The sequence below is a fragment of the Sceloporus undulatus genome, chromosome 3, assembly GCF_019175285.1.
Source record: "Sceloporus undulatus isolate JIND9_A2432 ecotype Alabama chromosome 3, SceUnd_v1.1, whole genome shotgun sequence".
In the NCBI taxonomy this organism is placed as follows: domain Eukaryota; kingdom Metazoa; phylum Chordata; class Lepidosauria; order Squamata; family Phrynosomatidae; genus Sceloporus; species Sceloporus undulatus.
In genome coordinates, this window is record NC_056524.1 from 189,815,415 (window position 1) to 189,834,917 (window position 19,503).

A 19,503-nucleotide genomic window follows, 5' to 3' on the forward strand; every position below is an offset into this window, starting at 1 on the left:
AATCCAATAATAATAATACTAATAATAATACTAACTAATAATCAGATAGACAGGAGGGAAAGACAAAAAGAGGAGGGATGAGCATGATAAAAACTATTTTGAAGAAGTTTTTTTCTGTCAGAGGCTTCGTTAACTGAGGTATATCTTTCATATCCCAGTTTCTGTGTGTATCCTACACAAATATTGGGTTTCTTTTTCTCCATTGTATTTAAGATTTCCCATAGTAGGATTTGTCTTTATGCTTTGGCAACCTTGAGAATTTGAGGAAAAATTATCTCCAAGTTATGTTATAGTGATATTTTAGCCTGATGCCCTATTGCTATTTAAAAGTTTTAATACTCAGGCTTCTATATTGATACTGAACTTAGGGCTTTGTATGTCTGGCATGTATTTTTAAAATCTCTACAAAGTTACAATCTGCATTGTCTGAAAATAGTAAAATCTCAGTGCTCATCCATGCCTAGCAAATTTCCAGTCATGGTTGAACTGGACTGTAGCCTAGAAACGCTCACACATTTTAAGGTGCTGCAAACTCCTTGTCATTTTAAATAACCAAGCTATTTTACCAAAGTTTGATTTTATCATTGGCTTTGCCTTTGCTTGTGTTTGCAGCATGCTTAGATGGATTATGACAGAAAAAGCTATGGTGTAAACAGATTATATACTTAGAAGTGAGGATTTGGGGAATTGAAAATGAGGCAAGCACAATGGACACAAGTTATGGAGAAGAAAGCAAGAAAATAACCTCTTAAACTTCTACAGTTGATAAATTGTCTAATTTCCTTTACAACTTTTCAAAAGCAAAGGAAGCATTCTGAGTTCTGGGTTTTACTTTTTGTCAAGTTTCCAACAGGCAAAATCTTGCCACTCTAATTCTGCTCAGAAGAGCAGGCGGCCTCCCCTAAAAGCAATCTACGCTTCACTCTACAGACCACAATCCGGGGCAATTTTCAAGAACTCTTTTACCTCCCAAATTAAAGAAGCATTGCTTCAGACAAGAAAACTAAACTCTGATCCAGATATTCTTACATGACAGCTTAATTTAGTGACACTGCTCATGTGCTCTTCAAATGTAATCATGAGATACAAATATAATTTTCTAAAAGTGTGAACATTGTGTTATCAGCCCCAAATTTACCAAAGCAATAAGGCTACATTCGCACTGCAGAAATAATCCGGTCCACACGCTTAAACTGCTATGGTGCAATGTTAGGGAATTCTGGTAATGTTAGTTATGTGAGATATTTAGCCCTCTCTGTCAAACAGCTGTGATGCCCCACTGAATTGCAAATCCTAGGATTCCAAGGCATGAAGCCCTGGCAAATAAAGTAGTGTCAATTTGATTATTTCTGCAGTGTGGATAATTTCTGCAGCCAAGGAATTGATATTACAGAATAACATTGTGGCTCGATGTTAAGAGCAGTCAGATCAATCAATTCACTCATTAACTAGAATGGAAACAGTGTCTATGTAACTGAAGTAATAATAAATACTTCAAAAAGGTTATCTCTGAGAGCCAGCATAGTGTAGTGGCTTGAATGCTGGACTATGACTTTGGAGATCAGGGTTTGTTCCCCTCTCACCTATTGAAACCATTGGGTGATTCTCAGTCCCAGAAAACCCCATGATAGGGTCACTTTAAGTTGGAATGACTGAGGCGGGTTACAAACCGCCATTAGGGACGTCCTGAGGACGTCCCAGTTTGAAAAAGGGGCGTCTCTTCTAGACGCCCCTTACCTTATCACGGACCGTCCGTACAAAATGGCGGTGCCCTGTTCATACGGGCACCCACATTTTGATGTAGCGGACGCTCTGCGTCCGCACGTGGCGCACCAGAAGTGACGCCACGCTTGCGCCTTTGGCACTCACGGTGCCTCTTCCGGGCCTGAGAAGGAGCGTGATTTCCGCGCTCCATCTCTGCAGCGTCCGGGAGCTGCACCATTAAAGGCTGTGGTTCCGACGCTGCAAGTGTTTTTTTTCTAATATTTATTTGGACCTGTGTATTTTTTCTAATATTTATTTGGACCCTGTGTATTTTTCTAATTTATTTGGACCTTGTGTATTTTTCTAATTTTATTTAGACCTGTGTATTTTTTCTCATATTTATTTGGCCCTGTGTATTTTTTCTAATATTTTTTTGCCCTTGTGTATTTTTCTCATATTTATTTAGACCCTGTGTATTTTTTCTAATATTTATTTGGCCCTGTGATTTTTTCTAATTTTATTTGGACCCTGTGTATTTTTTCTAATATTATTTGGACCTGTGTATTTTTCTAATATTTTTTAGACCCTGTGTATTTTTCTAAATTTATTTGGACCCGTGTATTTTTTCTATATTTATTTGGACCCTGTGTATTTTTTCTAATATTTATTTTGCCCTTGTGTATTTTTTTATATTTATTTAGACCCTGTGTATTTTTTCTAATATTTTTGGACCCTGTGTATTTTTCTAATATTTATTTGGACCCTGTATTTTTTCTAATATTTATTTAGACCCTGTGTATTTTTTCTAATATTTATTTTGACCCTGGTATTTTTTCTAATATTGTTTGGACCTGTGTATTTTTTTCTACTATTTATTTGGACCCTGTGTATTTTTTTAATATTTATTTAGACCCTGTGTATTTTTCTAATATTTATTTGGACCCTGTGTATTTTTTCTAATATTTATTTGGACCCTGTGTATTTTTTCTAATATTTATTTGCCCTGTGTTTTTTCTATATTTATTGGACCCTGTGTATTTTTTCTAATACTGTATTTATTTTTCCAAGTGTATTTTTTGTGTATTTTTTCTGCTTTAATGCTAACAAGTTTGCCTTCTTTTAACAATGTTAGTGATGATGATGGTGGTGGTGATATTGATATCAGTCAGCTTCAGAGGCATGCGCCCACTGTTTTTGAAGCCGAGACAGTGTGACTTTCCAAAGTACCTTTTCTGTGTGTTTTTTCTCCTTTTAATGCTGCTGCTGATGATATCAACAAACCTCTGAGACATGGCCAATGTAATTTGCTCTGATTTTTACAAACTCATGTGCAGTGAAGAAAAACCAAAGTCCCTTGACCAAGTACACACTTCTGAGAAGTATAGTTGGTGCAAGACACCTGAAACCGAGGGCAAATCCACTTTTTGTTTAACCACCTTGACATGTTCGATATGCATAGCCATGTTAACCCATGTTCAGTGTTAAACCCAAAGGATTTGGTTATGGAATAAGCTTCTGAAATATGCAAGAGGCCATGTTAAGTAAAGCCATGTGAAATGCCTAAATGTGCTGTCGTGTGTTTTGAAATGAGGAGGGCGGTGGTTTGGCCAGAAAGGGAAGTACATTTCTGCCATCTGTCTAGGAATAATGCCAAAATGTCCTCCATTTTGATCATGCCTAAGAAAGATGCATTTATATTAACATTTTTTAAAAATAATGAATTTTTTTTGTGTGTCCTCCATTTTAAACAAGTGTCCTACATTTGAAAATGTCATCCTACATTTGCCCTACATTTGTCCTGGTTTGGAGGTCCTGACTTATGGCAACCTTATTCTGACCTCAGAGGCAGTGACTCATACTATGAGCAGCAAGTGGCACCGTGTAAACAGCTGCTGACATCGCTCCAGAGGGCTCTGGATTTTCTTGGAAGATCTGGAACACAAGTTGGGTTTTTTTTTTTTTAATCCTTGTTAAGGATGGTATAAAGTGGACTCATTGCTGAACTGGCCATCCATCATCAGGACAGTTTGCACAAGAATCAGGGATTGGGCCCTGTATTGTTTGGACTCATTGATGTGAGGCTAGGAGAAAGACGTATTATTTGGCCAATGCAGACACAGCCTTAATGCACCAGAATCTATGGGGACAGGTTTAGATGACCAGAATGGGGTGTTAATCACCATCAGTTTGTTTTTGGGTTTTTTTTTTTTTTTTGGCAACTTTAATCAGTGAAGGCAAAGCAGTGTTAATGTAACAGTATCCCTACTTGTTAGACCTGTCCATACTAAGGAAAAGGAAATAATGGGATTGCCTAGTGCATCCTGCAAGCCCTAACAAAGCATGTCTTCAGTTTTCTTTGTGAACAACAAACACATCTTTCGCAGTTATATGAAAGTCTCCATATGACTGGCCATAAATTGTAAAATCTTAAGTTGCTATAAGATGCCAGGAGTTTGTTAACTGTAAAGGATCATGTCCTCAACATATTAGCTTCTGTTTAAGCCTTGGCAACATGGAAATAGACTACACTTGTCAAATAGTAGTTGCAGGCTGTCTGTTAAAAAGCTTGTGGGGAGCCAGCATGGTGTAGTGGTTTGAGCTTTGGACTAGGATTCTGGAAACCAGAATTTGATTCCCATCTCACCCATGGTGAACTTGGGTGAGTCACACTGACTCTCACAGTCTTAGAGGATGGCCACGGCAAACTTCCCTCTGAAGAAATTTGCCAAAAAAACCAATGATAGTATAGGGTTGCCTTAACTTGGAAATGACTAAGGCACACAACAACAACAACAACAACAACAACAACAACAACAACGAAATAAACTATAGTCCAAAACACAATGCATAAATAATCCAGTTTGGGACCGTTTTAACTGCCCTGGCTCAATGCTAGGAATTCTGGAAACTAGTTTTGTGAGGCCTTTAGCCTTTTCTGTCAGAAAGCTCTGGTCTCACAATAAACTACAATTCGCAGGATTCACTAGCACTGAGCCAGGGCAGTTAAAGCACTCTCAAACTGGATTATTTCTGCAGTGTGTTTTGGACCAACAACTGTCAAATGGTAGTTGCAGACTGTCTGTTTAAAAGCTTATAGATACTCTGTCAATGCATAACTTTTTAAAGTATGGTAGATATATAAATAATAGAACTGTGCAAATTATTTTTTTATTATAATTACTCCTCTATTAAAAACTTTCATAAAAATCACAAAGAACATTTAGATTTCCCCTTTCAATTAGATAATATGCATTTAATTGCATTTAATTGAACTGCCTCCCCACACACACACCTTTATACACTCATCCAAGATCATTAAAAAAAATTGTGCTTCTCATCATGATTCCACTGACAGATTTCAAAATTCAGCAACCATTCTATATTTAGTAATGTCATTTTTTCTCACTCACCAGCACATTAACAGTGCAGCTCATACGGTTCTCCTTGTTTTCATCATGCATAATAGTTCTGTAATCTAGAAGTCTCTCCATCAGACGGACCACAAGTTTAACAAACATTTCACCATTTTTGGCAAGGTATTTGTGTTTTCTACAGTGCTCCAGGAGACTGAAAATCATTGCAAAAATTGTGTTAATCACACCTGGGAACAGGGGTAATTTTAAATATTTTGTATCATTAAAATATTTTAAATACTCTTAGGCCCCAAAGTTCAATGTCACCTTATTGCCATGTCTCTTGACAGCACCCCAGCAAAACCCCCACTGCTAGACAATACTTACATTTTTTCAAATAACACTTTATATTGCTCATCGCCTCTCCCGCCTTCTACTTCATGATCCAGCTTGGTGATGATCTCATTTTCAAACTATAATTAAACAGAGCAAGCGCAAATAATTAGTGCAGCAGTTATTTCATTTTATTACCATAGAAATCAATGGGTCATAGATTTGTGGCAGCTCACAACAAGGTATTTAACCACTGCTTTAAAGGCTGACTGACTTTTAACACTTTGAGATCTCCAATATTTGGCGATGCACAATGATCTGTTGCCCTAGGAGGATCTTTCCATTCTGGAAACATTTGATCTTGTTGTTAAATGGAGCTTAAACAATTGCTTTGAAAAATCTAAATAAGATGGCTGATTAGAAAAATAGGGGAAGGGTGGGAAAACACACTTAGAGCAGGGCACACAATGTCCTTTACAATAATTATGATGGTAACAAAGGCAAGCGGTTTCATAGCTCCATTACTGATGATATATAACATCTTAGGCTATACTGCCAATTCCATCATTCAGTTGGACGCACACACTAACATCTATTTGCACTAGAGAACTTGGCTCACCTCAGACCACACCAAACAGAGGGCTTCAAAGCCATATCATTGTGTGTGCCAATTTGGAAGCCAAAACAATAAGTGAGGATAAAGAGAGGGGTTTATCGTGATCACAGCAATGGCGGCGGCGGGATTATTCTGGCAGAAACAGTTGGATTGTGGCACTTCAATGACATGTAACTGAAGCAACTTGTCACAGAATATAATATAATATACGGTAATATAATATAATATAATATAATATAATATAATATAATATAATATAATATATAACATAATATTATAAGAGGGGGGAGAGATAGAGGGAGAAGAAGGAGAGGGGATTAATGAGAATATTACATTTCAGTAGCTGTGTAATTGGAAGTACCAAGGTACACATCCCTTCCTTTCTTAGGCTGACCTTATGTACACAGGTAGACATATTTATAGTGAAATGTGCATAGAATTGGGTTGCTAAGCGGGAAATGAATAGCATTTGAGTTGAGGGTCCATGCTAAAGCTGCAGAAGCTGTACACCTGCCCTATTCTGAAAATCCGGAAACATTAATGTTGCAATTTTTCCCAATAATACCACTATAGAACATTGGAATTTTAAACTTACCTGGCTACATTTAATTTGGCAATTGTGTCTGCCTGTATATATTGCTTAGTCACTGTGAATAAAATGGGAGTCCAGGGATGTAGCTACTGCAGGGCAAAATGGGGCATATTCCACCCAAAAAGAATTCTGCCCCAATGTAATTTTCTTCCAGTCCTCAAATTTCTAGCACTGCAATAATTTAAAACTACAGGCAAAGTGACCAAGCGAGTAAGAGCACAGCAAATATAACAGTTTTAGGTGTGATACATTTTCAGGGTCTTACTCTTCTAATACTAGAAATTTGGGGATTAGGGGATTATCCTAATTATGCCCATCCCATAGCTATGCCCCTGAGATCTATACATATTATTTATTTATATTTATTATTATATTTATTTGTATCCCGCTCTTTTCCCAGGACTGGGAATTATAGACCTGTTGCCCCCAATATAGATTATGAGATTAGGATCAGGCCTTCCTCTGTTCTTGCCCTGATTCATTTTATATTTATTTGTCCCTGTACTTCTATAAAATCTTGTATTTCCTTGTTTAACATAATAAGAACAGGCATTCAATTAAATTTGTGTACCCATTAACATGCTTCTGATGGCTTTATAAACAATGCTTCCTTAAACTCACATGAACAGAATAACTGTGTACGGGTGAAATTAAGGAAGTGTTTTTGGACACTTACCCACCCCATTAACAACACATTGGAAGGTACAAAAGCAGAGTTGTAAGCAGCAGGACCTATTTTAACAGTGCAATCTTATGCATGTTTTCTCAGAAGTAATTCTCACTGATTTCAATGGGATTTTTTCCTTGCAAGCATGTTTAGGACTGTGCCGCAAGTTTTCCTTGGAAGTTATATTTCAGCCAGCAACGGTCTCTTAAAATGGTCTCCAACAGTTGTGAAATATTAAATATTGTAGTGAACTTGAAACAAAACTTGGAACAAGTTTTTAAAAAAAAAAAACACTGTAAGGAAAGGCCCTTCTTTTCTGTGACCAGCAAGGCAATAACCATCAACACTAAATGAATGACAGGACTGCTGATCTAATCATCTTGAGTCAGATATGTTATTCTTTTATCTCTGAATGGACGTCACTCAGAGCCCAGGCCTTTAAAGTCTGGCTGGCACTTGTGCACATTTTTATCTACTGTGTGGCCACATGAATGATGCCAGTCACCAAATACAAGAATCTGCTACTGTATATTTAGGAAACTGTACATGGCTTAAACAATAGACTGTACCCATTCAGAATTAGAGCTTGTTGCTATACTGTATATATTCATGTATATAAGTCTAAATATTTTAGTCAAAAATTGACCCCAAAAACTTGGGTTGCCTTATCCATAGGTCAATGTAAGTAATGTACCTTAACTCTTATCAAAAAAGGGAACCATCCTCTTCTCCGAGTAGAGTGGTAGAAAATGAGAACTTAGGCCATCCTGGGACCACCTAAACGAAATACCACCTCCCCCTTACTCTCTCTGCTGTGGCACCACTTCTAGACCTTTTGAATCCCTAAGTGGGAAAATGGTTGTGGCAGTGGCAGGTCTTTGGTGCTTCCACTCAAAGAAGCACCGAGAGAGTAGAGGGGGGTAGGTGCTTCTTTTAGGGTCTCCCAGGATGGACTAAGCCCTTGACTTTTACCACCCTACTCAGAGAAGGGAATTCCAGCGATAAGGAATTGGGCTTTGAAGAACTGATATGCTATCTGTATGTCTGTCAGCTTTTGGGGTTAAAAATCAGGCAAAGTTATCACATTAAACTTAAAGGCTATAATCACTGCTAACATAGTTGCCATTTTCTTTGTTTTGTCTTTTTGTCCTTTTTGACATACACACATTTTCTTAGCCCTGCCTGCACCTGGTCCACACATTACACTTACTATTGTTTGCTCCTCATCCATCCAGCCTTTAGGGCAGTGGTTCCAACCTTCCTAATGCCGCGACCCTTTAATACAGTTCCTCATATTGTGATGACCCCCAACCATACAATTATTTTTCATCGGCTACATGCAAATATGTGTTTTCCAATGGTCTTAGGCGACTCCTGTGAAAGGGTTGTTCGACTCCCAAAGGGGTCCCGACCCACAGGTTGGGAACCACTGCTTTAGGGTGAGTACAAACAGTTATGCATGTCAGAATTCTGTAAATTCTTTAACAGAGTTTTCCTTTGCTTCGTCCTTTACATCCTTTGTTACATGCTCCTATGTTTTACTCTCAACGTATCCACAGGCCATAATTTTGGCTTCAAACCTGTCCTCAACTTATACACAAGGTTGACTTAGACACAAGTATATACAATAAATTTAGTGACTAAACCATATAATGACACTATTCAGATAGGGAGTGTTGAGGAGTATGTGTTTATCTTTATAATAGAATAGGTATGATAAGACATCTTGAATACATGAAGAGTGCCAATTTCATGAACTGATCCCACTGAGGATTTTCCTGTTGCCTTGGCAGGTGATTCTTTCAAAGCTCTGAATGACCTGGAAAATTGGCCAAGACAGTAATATGTTCATTAATGAATGTCCTCTCTCACAAAGTGGAGCCAAACAAGTTGTCTGGTTTTTCAGGGAACTGGCTGCAATGAAATAAGTAAGACACTGACTAGAGAAATGTTGGTGGGAAAAGTTGGAGCAACTACAACTGAACATGGACTAGAGCCTATTTGAGGACCTACTCTGTAGCAATAGCAATGCAGGTGAACCCCTCGCATTCCATCTGCAAGTAGCTAGGCAGCAAAGCTGTTTCCACAGGTTAGGAGGCTTTCACACACTGGCCTACAAGAAGAAAAAGGAGGCCATTGGGGCAGCCCAGTGTGAAGAACTTGACTGGCAATATGCAATAAAATCACTTGACCCACTTTGATATGGAAGCAAATACAGATCCAATGGTTGTAACCTTGGACTTGCCTTTGCAGTGATTATGATACATTTCAATTTGAACAACTCCAAGAATGTGGATCAGAGTCCTGGAGAAGTGTGTCACCATATACATGTTAGAATCTTCCCTATCATGGTTTAGTATTTAAAAAAAGCCAGAAAGGGACTAACTGAGCAGACAGAGTGAGTGGCCAATATTTTGCTAAAACAAGGGAGAATTTTAGAACGAAAGTGGCAGTTATGAGATCATTTGTCAAAGAAGAAAAATCATTCCCAGATCCCACTATGTTGGACAATTAGTAGCCAGTTTTCAACATCCCTTTTGGGGGCAAGGTGCTGTAGCATGTGGGGGAGTCCCAGTTCCTGATATCTGTGAATAAGGCAGATTATCTAGAGCTATTTCAGCTTGGTTTTAGACCTGGCTATGGGACAGACACAGAGCCTTATCTCATGAGAATAGAAAGCCAAAATGCAGCAGGGGAATTGCAGCTTTCTCCTTGTCTGTCTGCATGCCGTCGTAGCAGTTCTGTTCTCTTCTTGAGGGAGATGTTAGTACAGTCGGCCCTTCTTATACATGGATTTTTTATACACGGATTTAAGCATACACGGTTTGAAAATGTTCCAAAAAAGTATAAATTTACCTTGATTTTCCATTTTTATAAGGGACACCATTTTGCTATGTCATTATATGTAATGGGACTTGAGCATACATGGATTTTGTTATACACGGGAGATCTTGGAACCAAACCCCAGCGTATAACAAGGGTCCACTGTAAAAGTTTTCCTTTTGTCACACTGGAAAATGCATCTGAGGAATTAGGCTCAAATCTACAAAAGCTCATGCTACCAGCTTCTTTCTTTTAATTAGTCTCAAAGGTACTACAAGATCCTTCTCCTTACTGATTTTCCAGATCATCACAGGTATGTCTTTGAATAATGAATGTTGATGTTCCTCAGGATGTTTCCTCCCAAAATTCCTCCCAAAGCATCCAACTCTCTGTTTCTTTCTACTACTTTTCCTACATATGGATAAAATATATTTTAATAAACTACCCAAATGGTATACAGAATGACTACATATTTAGGGCATAATTGTCACTGAAACATGACTCACTTAGACACTCTCTAAAAGTAGTCTGGCAAGGGAGAAAGCCTCTAACTAGGCATTCAAACAAATCTGAATACTTCAAAGCATCTTTTATAGTCCCAGTTTGGCATACCAGGATGACAACTCTATTAAGCATTAAGTAATTAAATGATACAAATAGTAGAAGCAATGAAATTATATATGATATATTCACTCATACTATCAAGGAAGATATCACTGTCAGTATCAGATGTAGTTGTGGTTTGTAAAGACTCCATCTCAGGCATTCAGCAGTTAGTTACGTGTGAGTGGTTTCAGTGAGGTGTGAATAATAGAGATACATGTGGTAGGACACACACTAGATTTGATCTTTTGTACTTGAATGGGGAAAAGGGCTATGTGGGAGACCTATGACAACTTTGATTGTGTATTCCTGCATGGCAGGGGATTGGACTTGATAGCCCCTGAGGTCTCTTCCAACTCTATGATTCTATACTCATTGTCATGGAGAGATCAATATCTGATCAGGTTCAGATTCCAGGGTATCCCTACTAACTGAACGGTACAGAAACAGCTTTATATCGCTGGAATAGCGGTATAGAAATAAAATTTTATTATTATTATTATTATTATTATGACTTGCCCTCAATAATGTTTCCTTATGCCCAGGCTGAGTTTCCTACAAAGTTGTCCAGCAATCCTGTCAAATTTCTAGTGAACTCCTAGAAAAGTAGGTTTCTAAGGCTATTTGTGCAGCTGCTCCTACATTTCCAAACTGTAGCTCATATTCACTACTTAGTATTTTGGGCAGCTGAGAATGAAGCAACATCAAGGTCAAGAACTACAACAAAAAGCAGAAGAGTCTACATGGAAATAAATAAGATTTGAGCCTATGTTAAGGTCTACTGTGTGGCTGTGATGGTTAAGGGAGGAAAATCTTATTTTTCTACCACTAGTGAATGGTATAAGGTTGACCAAATGGAAATCTGTCACATGCTCAGAGCCTGTTTAGTCCCAATGGCTCACCACTTGGAAACTGAAAATCCACATTGATCAATGCGTACCACAGTTTTAAAATAAACTTGCTTATATCTGCCCTGACATGGATGCCAGAGTTCTGAAATAACCAGAGATCATAGAATCCTAGAGTTAGACGAGACTGCAAGGACCATCCAGTCCAACTCCTTGCCATGTAGGAATACACAATCAAAGCACTTCTTACAGATGGCCATCCAGCCTCTGTTTAAAAACCTCCAAAGAAAGAGACTCCAATATATTCCAAAGCAGCATATTCCAGATGGCACCAGATGGCATCATGACACCATGAGGGCCACAAGAACACAATAATCCTTTTGTACTTTTTAGTGTTCAGCCTGATGATGCCAAGTAGTTTCTTTAAATAATGAAGCCATGATGTTTAAAACCTTGTCTCTCCTGTCTAGTGATGTCTACTAGGACTGGGCTTACAACATAGATATCATATTGGACCTTTTCAGTGGCTGCTTCCATGTTGTGGAATTTCTTAAGAGAAATTAAGCTGTCCCTTCCTTATTGTCCTTATAATGACAAGACCTTTTTATTCAGTCAGATTTTCAGCATGCTAGTGGTTGTTGAGAATGGGAATTATAAATAAAAAAGACTGGTACCATTTTTAAAATTTCAGTTGTGTTTTAACACCACAATATGTTTGTGTTTTTGCATTATCACTTTCTGTCTGTATCTACTTTTATCTCTGTTTACCTGTAAGACTACAACAGGGTTTTAAATCTTGTTGTGAGGCACACAAGGGGAGGATATTAGATAAACAGGTGATGATAGATAGATAGATAGTCAAGATATCATCATTAAGGGACTGCTTAATGGGTCTGGATTCTCTCTCACACACCCATTGTCTTGTTGTTACAATACTTTCTGGTCTCACTCCTGCCAGAAAAATGCCCCCTCTCCCATTACCTTAGAATGATGATCAGAGAGAATGAAATTTCCTGCTGTAAACTGGATTAGGTTTGTCCTAAATGGTTTCAGACTACATTATCTGAAAGACTGCCTTCATATGTTGAGAGCCCAACCAGCATTGACGCCTGTAGGCTAGTGTGTAATTAGGATGGAGCTTTCTTTCTGGTGGCACTTGCTTTTGGGTGGAGAGAAATTTATCTGGGCATCACCAGTTATTTTCAGACTAATGGCTTTAAACCTCCCAGGTTTATTATTTAATGGATTGACTCAGCACAGTCAGCACTTTAAGCCAAATAACTCAAAATTCTTCATGCATTCCAAACTCTTATCAAACAAATACATATAAAACAAATACATCAATGTAATTTGCATTACATACAATTGCAGGAATTTGAGTTAATGACTGAATTTAAAAGCAACATAGGAAATAATGATAGAGAGTTGCAAAGGGGGACAAAGTGGCAAAACCTTTTTATCCTGATGGGCTTTTATACTTACTTTTAATTCAGCTGTGTTTTAATATAATTTATTTTCATGTTACCTGGGTTTCAATTTTGTTTGGAGGCTCCCAGTTTTGGAAGAAAGGCAAGATAAAAATATAATCAAATTGTCCAATCAAAATGCAAATCATTCCAGTTTTTTTATTATTATTATGACCACACAACAACTTAATTAGCTCCCAACTCATGACCTTTCAACTAAATTATGTCCACTCCAGATTTCACTTCTCTTTAAAAAGATGAAGGCTGAGATTCACCAGTTGTCAAGTGATTGCACAGTGAACTGTCTTGCCCTCATGGTCCTTGTTATGACCTGGTCATGACTCATGGTCCTGGTCATGGACTGTCATATACCCATAGAATGAATGTGAATTTCTATTGCTTTACAAAGCTCAGCCTGGAAAGAGATTACAAAATGAAGAAATAAGAAAGACCACCAATGAAATGGAATTAAAATGCAACAGCAAGACAAATTGTTATTTGGCCTTCTGTGCCCCCAATGAAGCAATGCAGTTATTTAATATAATAAATGTACTGGTTCTAGAAAAGGAAATTAAAATGAAAGAAGGAGGCATAATCCAATCCACCCCCTTGCAGCACAAGTTCAGAGGGATATCTGTGTAGTGCAAGGGCATGCCAAGCAGTAGTTTAAAGCAATACAGTAAAGAAAAAAGTAACAAATCTTCACAGATCTCTAATGAGGTACAAAAACGGAATTGCCTTCTTTGACACTTGCTGCTGAAATTATCCACTGGCTGATTATCTATTCGTACGATTGCTGGAACATAGAAAGGAAATTTATTTGTTATAAAGGTTCTGTGACATTTTGATGACACCAAAACCAATCAATCATGGGAAACTAAATGCAAATTGCTTAAAGTTCTGCTTGAGGATGCTGTGGCCACATTAGGCTCATAGGGGAGACAAGAAGAAACCATTATGGTGTCTTTCTACAGTGCAAGCATTGTCTATATTCTTTAGCCACAAATAGAGGCATGTTAATTCGGATCCTTCCTGATAGTAATTTACAGAATCAGTAGTATATTTGCCCACATACTTTATTTAAAGGGCTGTCAATAATGACCACAGATGATTTATATAACTGATTTAAAGTCAAGAAGAGAAATCTGTGGTCTGGAAGGTGCCCATTAGCACTTAGCACCCAGACAACTGTCTGACCTGGGACATAAGTCAACTGAACACAGTTTTTGGATATATTGTACCTTCATTTTAGCAATTATTTCTAAATAGGAATAAATACACATCAAGTAATATCTGCAAATTCTGTGCAAATCTGACCCCTGTTTCATCTTCCTTTTTTTCCTGATGCATAAGTGGCTGTGCTATTTTCCAAATGAAGTCTGAAGTTTACAAGCAGATTTGTAGACTGTCACAGTTCAGTATTAGATCTTCTGCCCTTCTGCACCCTTAACTTTGGATCTCAGGAAAGGAAAGGAAGTCTCTTAGATTAAACTATCTGAAAAGTAATGGGGTTTTCAAAGCTTTTTGATTACTAGTGTGTGATGGTGCTGAACTCTGGAAAGAGAAGTTCAAGATTTTAATTTAATCTTGTTTTAAACTTTTGGAAGCCACCTTGGATCTCATCTCAGGAGAAAGGTAGGGTATAAATCCAATCCAATCCAATAAATAAATAAGAGGATTCACAATTTTACAATAGAGTTTTCAGTTGGAAGGCACTGTGGTGGTCAAGTTAGGATAAAAATAAGTGAAAACGAGGAAGCAGCTGGCTTCCCCCCACCATGAGCATTACCTCAAGCCCACCCCATCCTCCCCCCAATCTAGCACATTAAGATGCCTCCAATGGCTAAATCCAGCTATTTTTCACAATGCCCTCAATCTGATCTGTTGTTTTGCAGAAAGTTAAAGTGGTGACAGGTTGACCTGCCCAGCACCACTTGGAACACTGCCACTGGTTCCAAATACACTTGTCAGGCTTGGGAGGGAGAGACTAGTCACCCCAAATATAATCAGAACAAAGACATAGCCTTACCAGACTGTAAGCTTCTTACAAAATTGCTTTGAAAAATGTGCTGTGATTGAGCAAGGCCCGAGTAAATTAATTACAATAAATTTGGGTTGCATCAGTGATCTCTCATGCCATTTATGCACAATGTTCCCACCAGATCCTTTTTTCAAAATGACAACTGTGCTCTGCCAATGTGCAGATAACAAGTGGGGCAGTGGGAGATGGGGAACACTTTCCGCCATGCATCAATGTCTCTTTTCACTTTTCACCATGCCAGTTGCGCAGCACAAAACAGGTGGAGTGTAAAAAGAGACAATTACAACTAAATAAAAACTTCATCCAAATAATGGGACACAGATAAGCTTTTTATTTTTTAATTGTATTTTATTACTGTATTTTATTGAATTATGCTTTAATTCTGTTTTAATGTCCTCTTCTTGTATGTTTTCACTTGCATTGTTCTTTCAGACTGTGAGCCACTTTGAGTCCCAATTTTGAAGGGAAAACAAGATATAAATAAAGATGATGATGATGGACAGGATCACTGGCATTTGCCACTGGAAGGAAGGAAGGAAGGAAAAGAAAAGAAAAGAAAAAGGACTGCTCCTCAGCTGAACTTGTACAGCAAGAAAGCATAGCCATCCAAGAATAAAAGAAATTAAGGGAGCAAACACACTCATTGGAGGTAAAAGTTCATTGCTAATTCCCCCCCTCTTTCATATACACAGAGAGAAGCACACTCTTCATCCAGTAGATTCCTGTCAAAGGTGCAAAATAACATTTTCACACAGCCAGCACTGCATCTGTTGCAGTGAATACATTTTAGAGTGAAATACTGCACTTCCAAGGCTCAGTTACTGCACCACTAGTACAATATATTCTCAAGAGAATGAAATCATGAGGCAGGGATATGAAGATTATGTTGAAGAAGGGTGCCAACTACTGCATAATAAGCTTGACATCAGGACATACTGTCCAATTCCAAGCCTTCGAAATTACTACTTTACATTGACATTCCTCTCTCATCCCTGACTGCTTTTAAACTGTGTTGCCTAACAAAGAATTTTTACATTATGCAGCAATATATTTTCAATGGCCAAAAAGAATTGGCCATAAGGAATATGATTTGTGCAATTTAAATGCTACAAAGGAAGGGAATAAAAAAACCTGAAAACATTTATTTTACATATTGAAATGTAAAATAATTTTTTAAAAGCCCTTGAAATGAACTTAACCATAGTGGAGAGATAATGCCCTTTATGGCCATAGAGATTGGGCAATTGTGAAAAATAAGATAAAAGGTTGACAAGATGGTGGCATTGAAAGGAATGGGGGGAAATTGTGTTTCAATTAACCACTTAGGAATTTTATATGCTATCCCTAATTATTCACTTCTAAGTAAACCTCCAAGTAAGATCAAAAAGACAAGGAGAGAAAGCTTCCAGATTGTGACAATCCTATGAATCACATGTGCTGATGAGACACAGGGCTAGCCCTAAAAATAGGCAAAGTGAAGCAATTGCCTCAGACAGCAGCTTCGGGTGTCATGAAAGGGCATTAAAGTTGTTATTTACTTACTTGATTATTGTATTTTTACTGTTTCCAAAGGTTAAACTTATCAGACATTAACTTAAAACAATCCAGTTTGGAGATTTTTTTTTTGTGCTTGATAAGATAGTTCCGGTTCTTAAGATTTACTTATTTATTGCTATCAGACAATATATTCAAGTGTTCATATGTTAGATATATAAAAGAGGATAAATGCACCAAATAAACACCATGAGGCTAGCATTAAATATATAAAATAGCATACAAAAAAGATATCTGGAGTCCAGCTGCACATTAAAAATAGTAGACAACAATGTGATGATTGCCATACCATTTGCTTTCCTTTTCTATTACTCACCACTAGTGGCAAGTGAATAACTCTTGTATTTTTGATCATGGGTAGATGTTATTATAGTGTAGCTTACGAAAAATCATTACACTCCATAATGTGATTCAAAAGGATGTGAAAAAATGTTGCCTTTTTGAGAGCTGTGTATCTTCGTGGTGTTGAGGTTTTTTCCCTCTGTGTGCCAGTGATTTTCAATTTATTTTGCAAATAAAACAACTCAATCAAAAATGATTCACAAGTACACAAATGCTGCTGCCTGTGTGTCAGCCAATAAGCACAACTGTGACTGAGGGGAGCATTTGTCACAGTCCACATTGGTAGTGCTATACTTATCCCCTGTTTGCAAAGCCAGAAGGAAGATACTCTGCTGACATCCACTTTAGAAATTCATGTCAACACCTCTTCAGAGAAAGGTAAGATGTTACCATCTCTAATCCCTTCAAGTCTATCAGCTTCATCAAAGTCTGCTAATTATGTGATACTTTTAACTACAGACAGCCGGATGTTAGTAATGTTAAAAGGACAGATTTACATATTAAAAAAATCTGGTCTGCATGTATCATAAGAACAATAGGGCCACTACTCTTTACATACCAATATTTATATTTACATACTACCCCATTTGTTTTGACATTTAGGCTCCAATCTTCTGCATGGATAACTGGGAGTAAGCCTTATTGAATTCAACTGGATTCTCAGTAGATGGATAGGATTGCACTGGTAAGCTTCTAAATGTTTTATGGTGCTTCCAGGAAGAGCATTATGCACAACAAAAGACAATTATTAATTTTCAAGTCCTGGAAAAACAAAAGTTAAAACAGCCACTGACAAGTAGATAAGACAGTGCTGCCTCATTGATATTATAATTTAATGTCAACCTCCAGAATTGAATAAAAAGATTCTCCATTCCTTCTTGCTGTCAGTCTCAACTCAATTACCTACTTTTCATAACAGTACTCTAGGAAGAGGTGCTTTATTTGCATCAGTAGTTTTGTTTTAGTAATCATGTGTATTATACATTTGTTTCTTTTACAGCCATGTGTGATTTCCCCCCCCCTTTCTTATTTTTTGGGGTTCTAAAAACAAACCGCATTTGCTTCCTCTGACACAAGATGGATACACAAATGGATGCTGAAAGTTGTTAACATACAGATTTGTGCAACAATTTTACTTAGTTGAGAATTCTTTTGGGGTACTTTTGGTAATGTTGTGGTGTGGTTTCAAGTTGTTTCCAACCTATGGTGACGAAGGTAGGGTTTTCTTAGTAAGATTGGTGCAAAGGGGGTTTATCTTTGCCTTCAACTGAAGCTGAGAGTGTAATCACCCAGTGGGCTTCCATGGCTGAGCAGGGATTTGAATCCTGACCTCCAGAGCCATAGTCCAATACTCAAACCACCGTACCATATTGGCTCTTAGGGTATATGTACACTGTAGAAATAATGCAGTGTGACACCACTTTAAGTGCTATTGTGCCATCCTATAGGACTGTGGGATTCTTTTTACAAGGTTCTTAGCCTTCTCTGCTAAAGAATGCTGGTACTTCACAAAACTACAAATCCCAGGATTATGTAGGGTAGTGCCATGACAGTTAAAGTAGCATCAAACTACATTATTAGATGCGCCCTTACTCTTGGCATACTACTATTAGTAAGCTTAAAACAAACAAAAAAGTTTGGTTTTTTCCCCCTCCATCTACGATACATCATCATTATCACCACCACCACCACCATCATTATCACCATCATTATCATTTATATTGAGTTTCATTCTAACACGATGAGATTATGACTGTCAGTCTATATTGTGGGATTTATGAGATTTTCCCAAAAAGATTAGGCAAATTTGATATATCAGTGATGATACTGCAATGTGTACAGAGGGTTGGAGCTTGATGAGGGCTGCCACATCAAAACAGATTTGGGGGGGAAGCGTAGTGTCATAAAGTCATTCGTGCAAAAATATGCTTATTTATTTTTTACACATGTAGCCAGTATTTGAAATAGAGACAATCTACCTATAGTAGCCAAACTCTGTAGGCTAGAATAGAACACCCCAGAAGTCATAGAGGGGCTCAACAGACAGCCTCTAAGGGACAGCTCTGTGCCGCCCCTTTCCTAGCTGGATTGGGGCTGCAGCAACTGCATGCTGTGGCCCTGATCTGGCCTTTCCACGGCACAAAAAGGACCTGCAAAAAGTGGCTCCTTTTCACACTGCGAAAAGGGCACCCTAGCCACAGTGGCAGCAGCTATTCAGCACTCCTTTGGTGCAGTGCATTTAAACACTGTGCCAACAGAGTACTGTGACATTCCCCACTGTGTGGTGGAGCACGCAGCGTGATGCCAAAGTTGTGATGGTCAGCATGCAGACTCCACACTCCCATGCTAGCCCCACACCAGTGTATCATGTCAGTCTGTAGAGGCTCTAAGTCCCCAATTATGTGCAGACACCTCCTTCCAAGGCAAGTCAAAACCACAAAGCTTAAATAGTAGATCTCTAAACCAAGGAATCCCTACTGTGTAGTCATGACTCCTCTACCTTTCAGAAGCTATGAAAAAAGAAAGCCCAAAAAAACTAAATTAAAATTGTTCTTACATGT

The 19,503-nt window shown here is 38.0% G+C and overlaps 1 protein-coding gene across 4 annotated transcripts in view; it reads right to left on the bottom strand.

Annotated features, from left to right (window-relative positions):
• DOCK1 (dedicator of cytokinesis 1) overlaps positions 1–19,503 on the bottom strand; it is a 511,572-nt gene that overhangs the window by 83,242 nt on the left and 408,827 nt on the right. For all 4 annotated transcript variants that reach the window (XM_042460991.1, XM_042460990.1, XM_042460988.1 and 1 more), the window contains 2 exons: positions 5,445–5,530; positions 5,115–5,271 (listed from right to left, as the gene is read on the bottom strand). In XM_042460991.1, the coding sequence (XP_042316925.1) occupies positions 5,115–5,271; positions 5,445–5,530 (243 nt within the window). The remainder of the gene's footprint in view (positions 1–5,114; positions 5,272–5,444; positions 5,531–19,503) is intronic.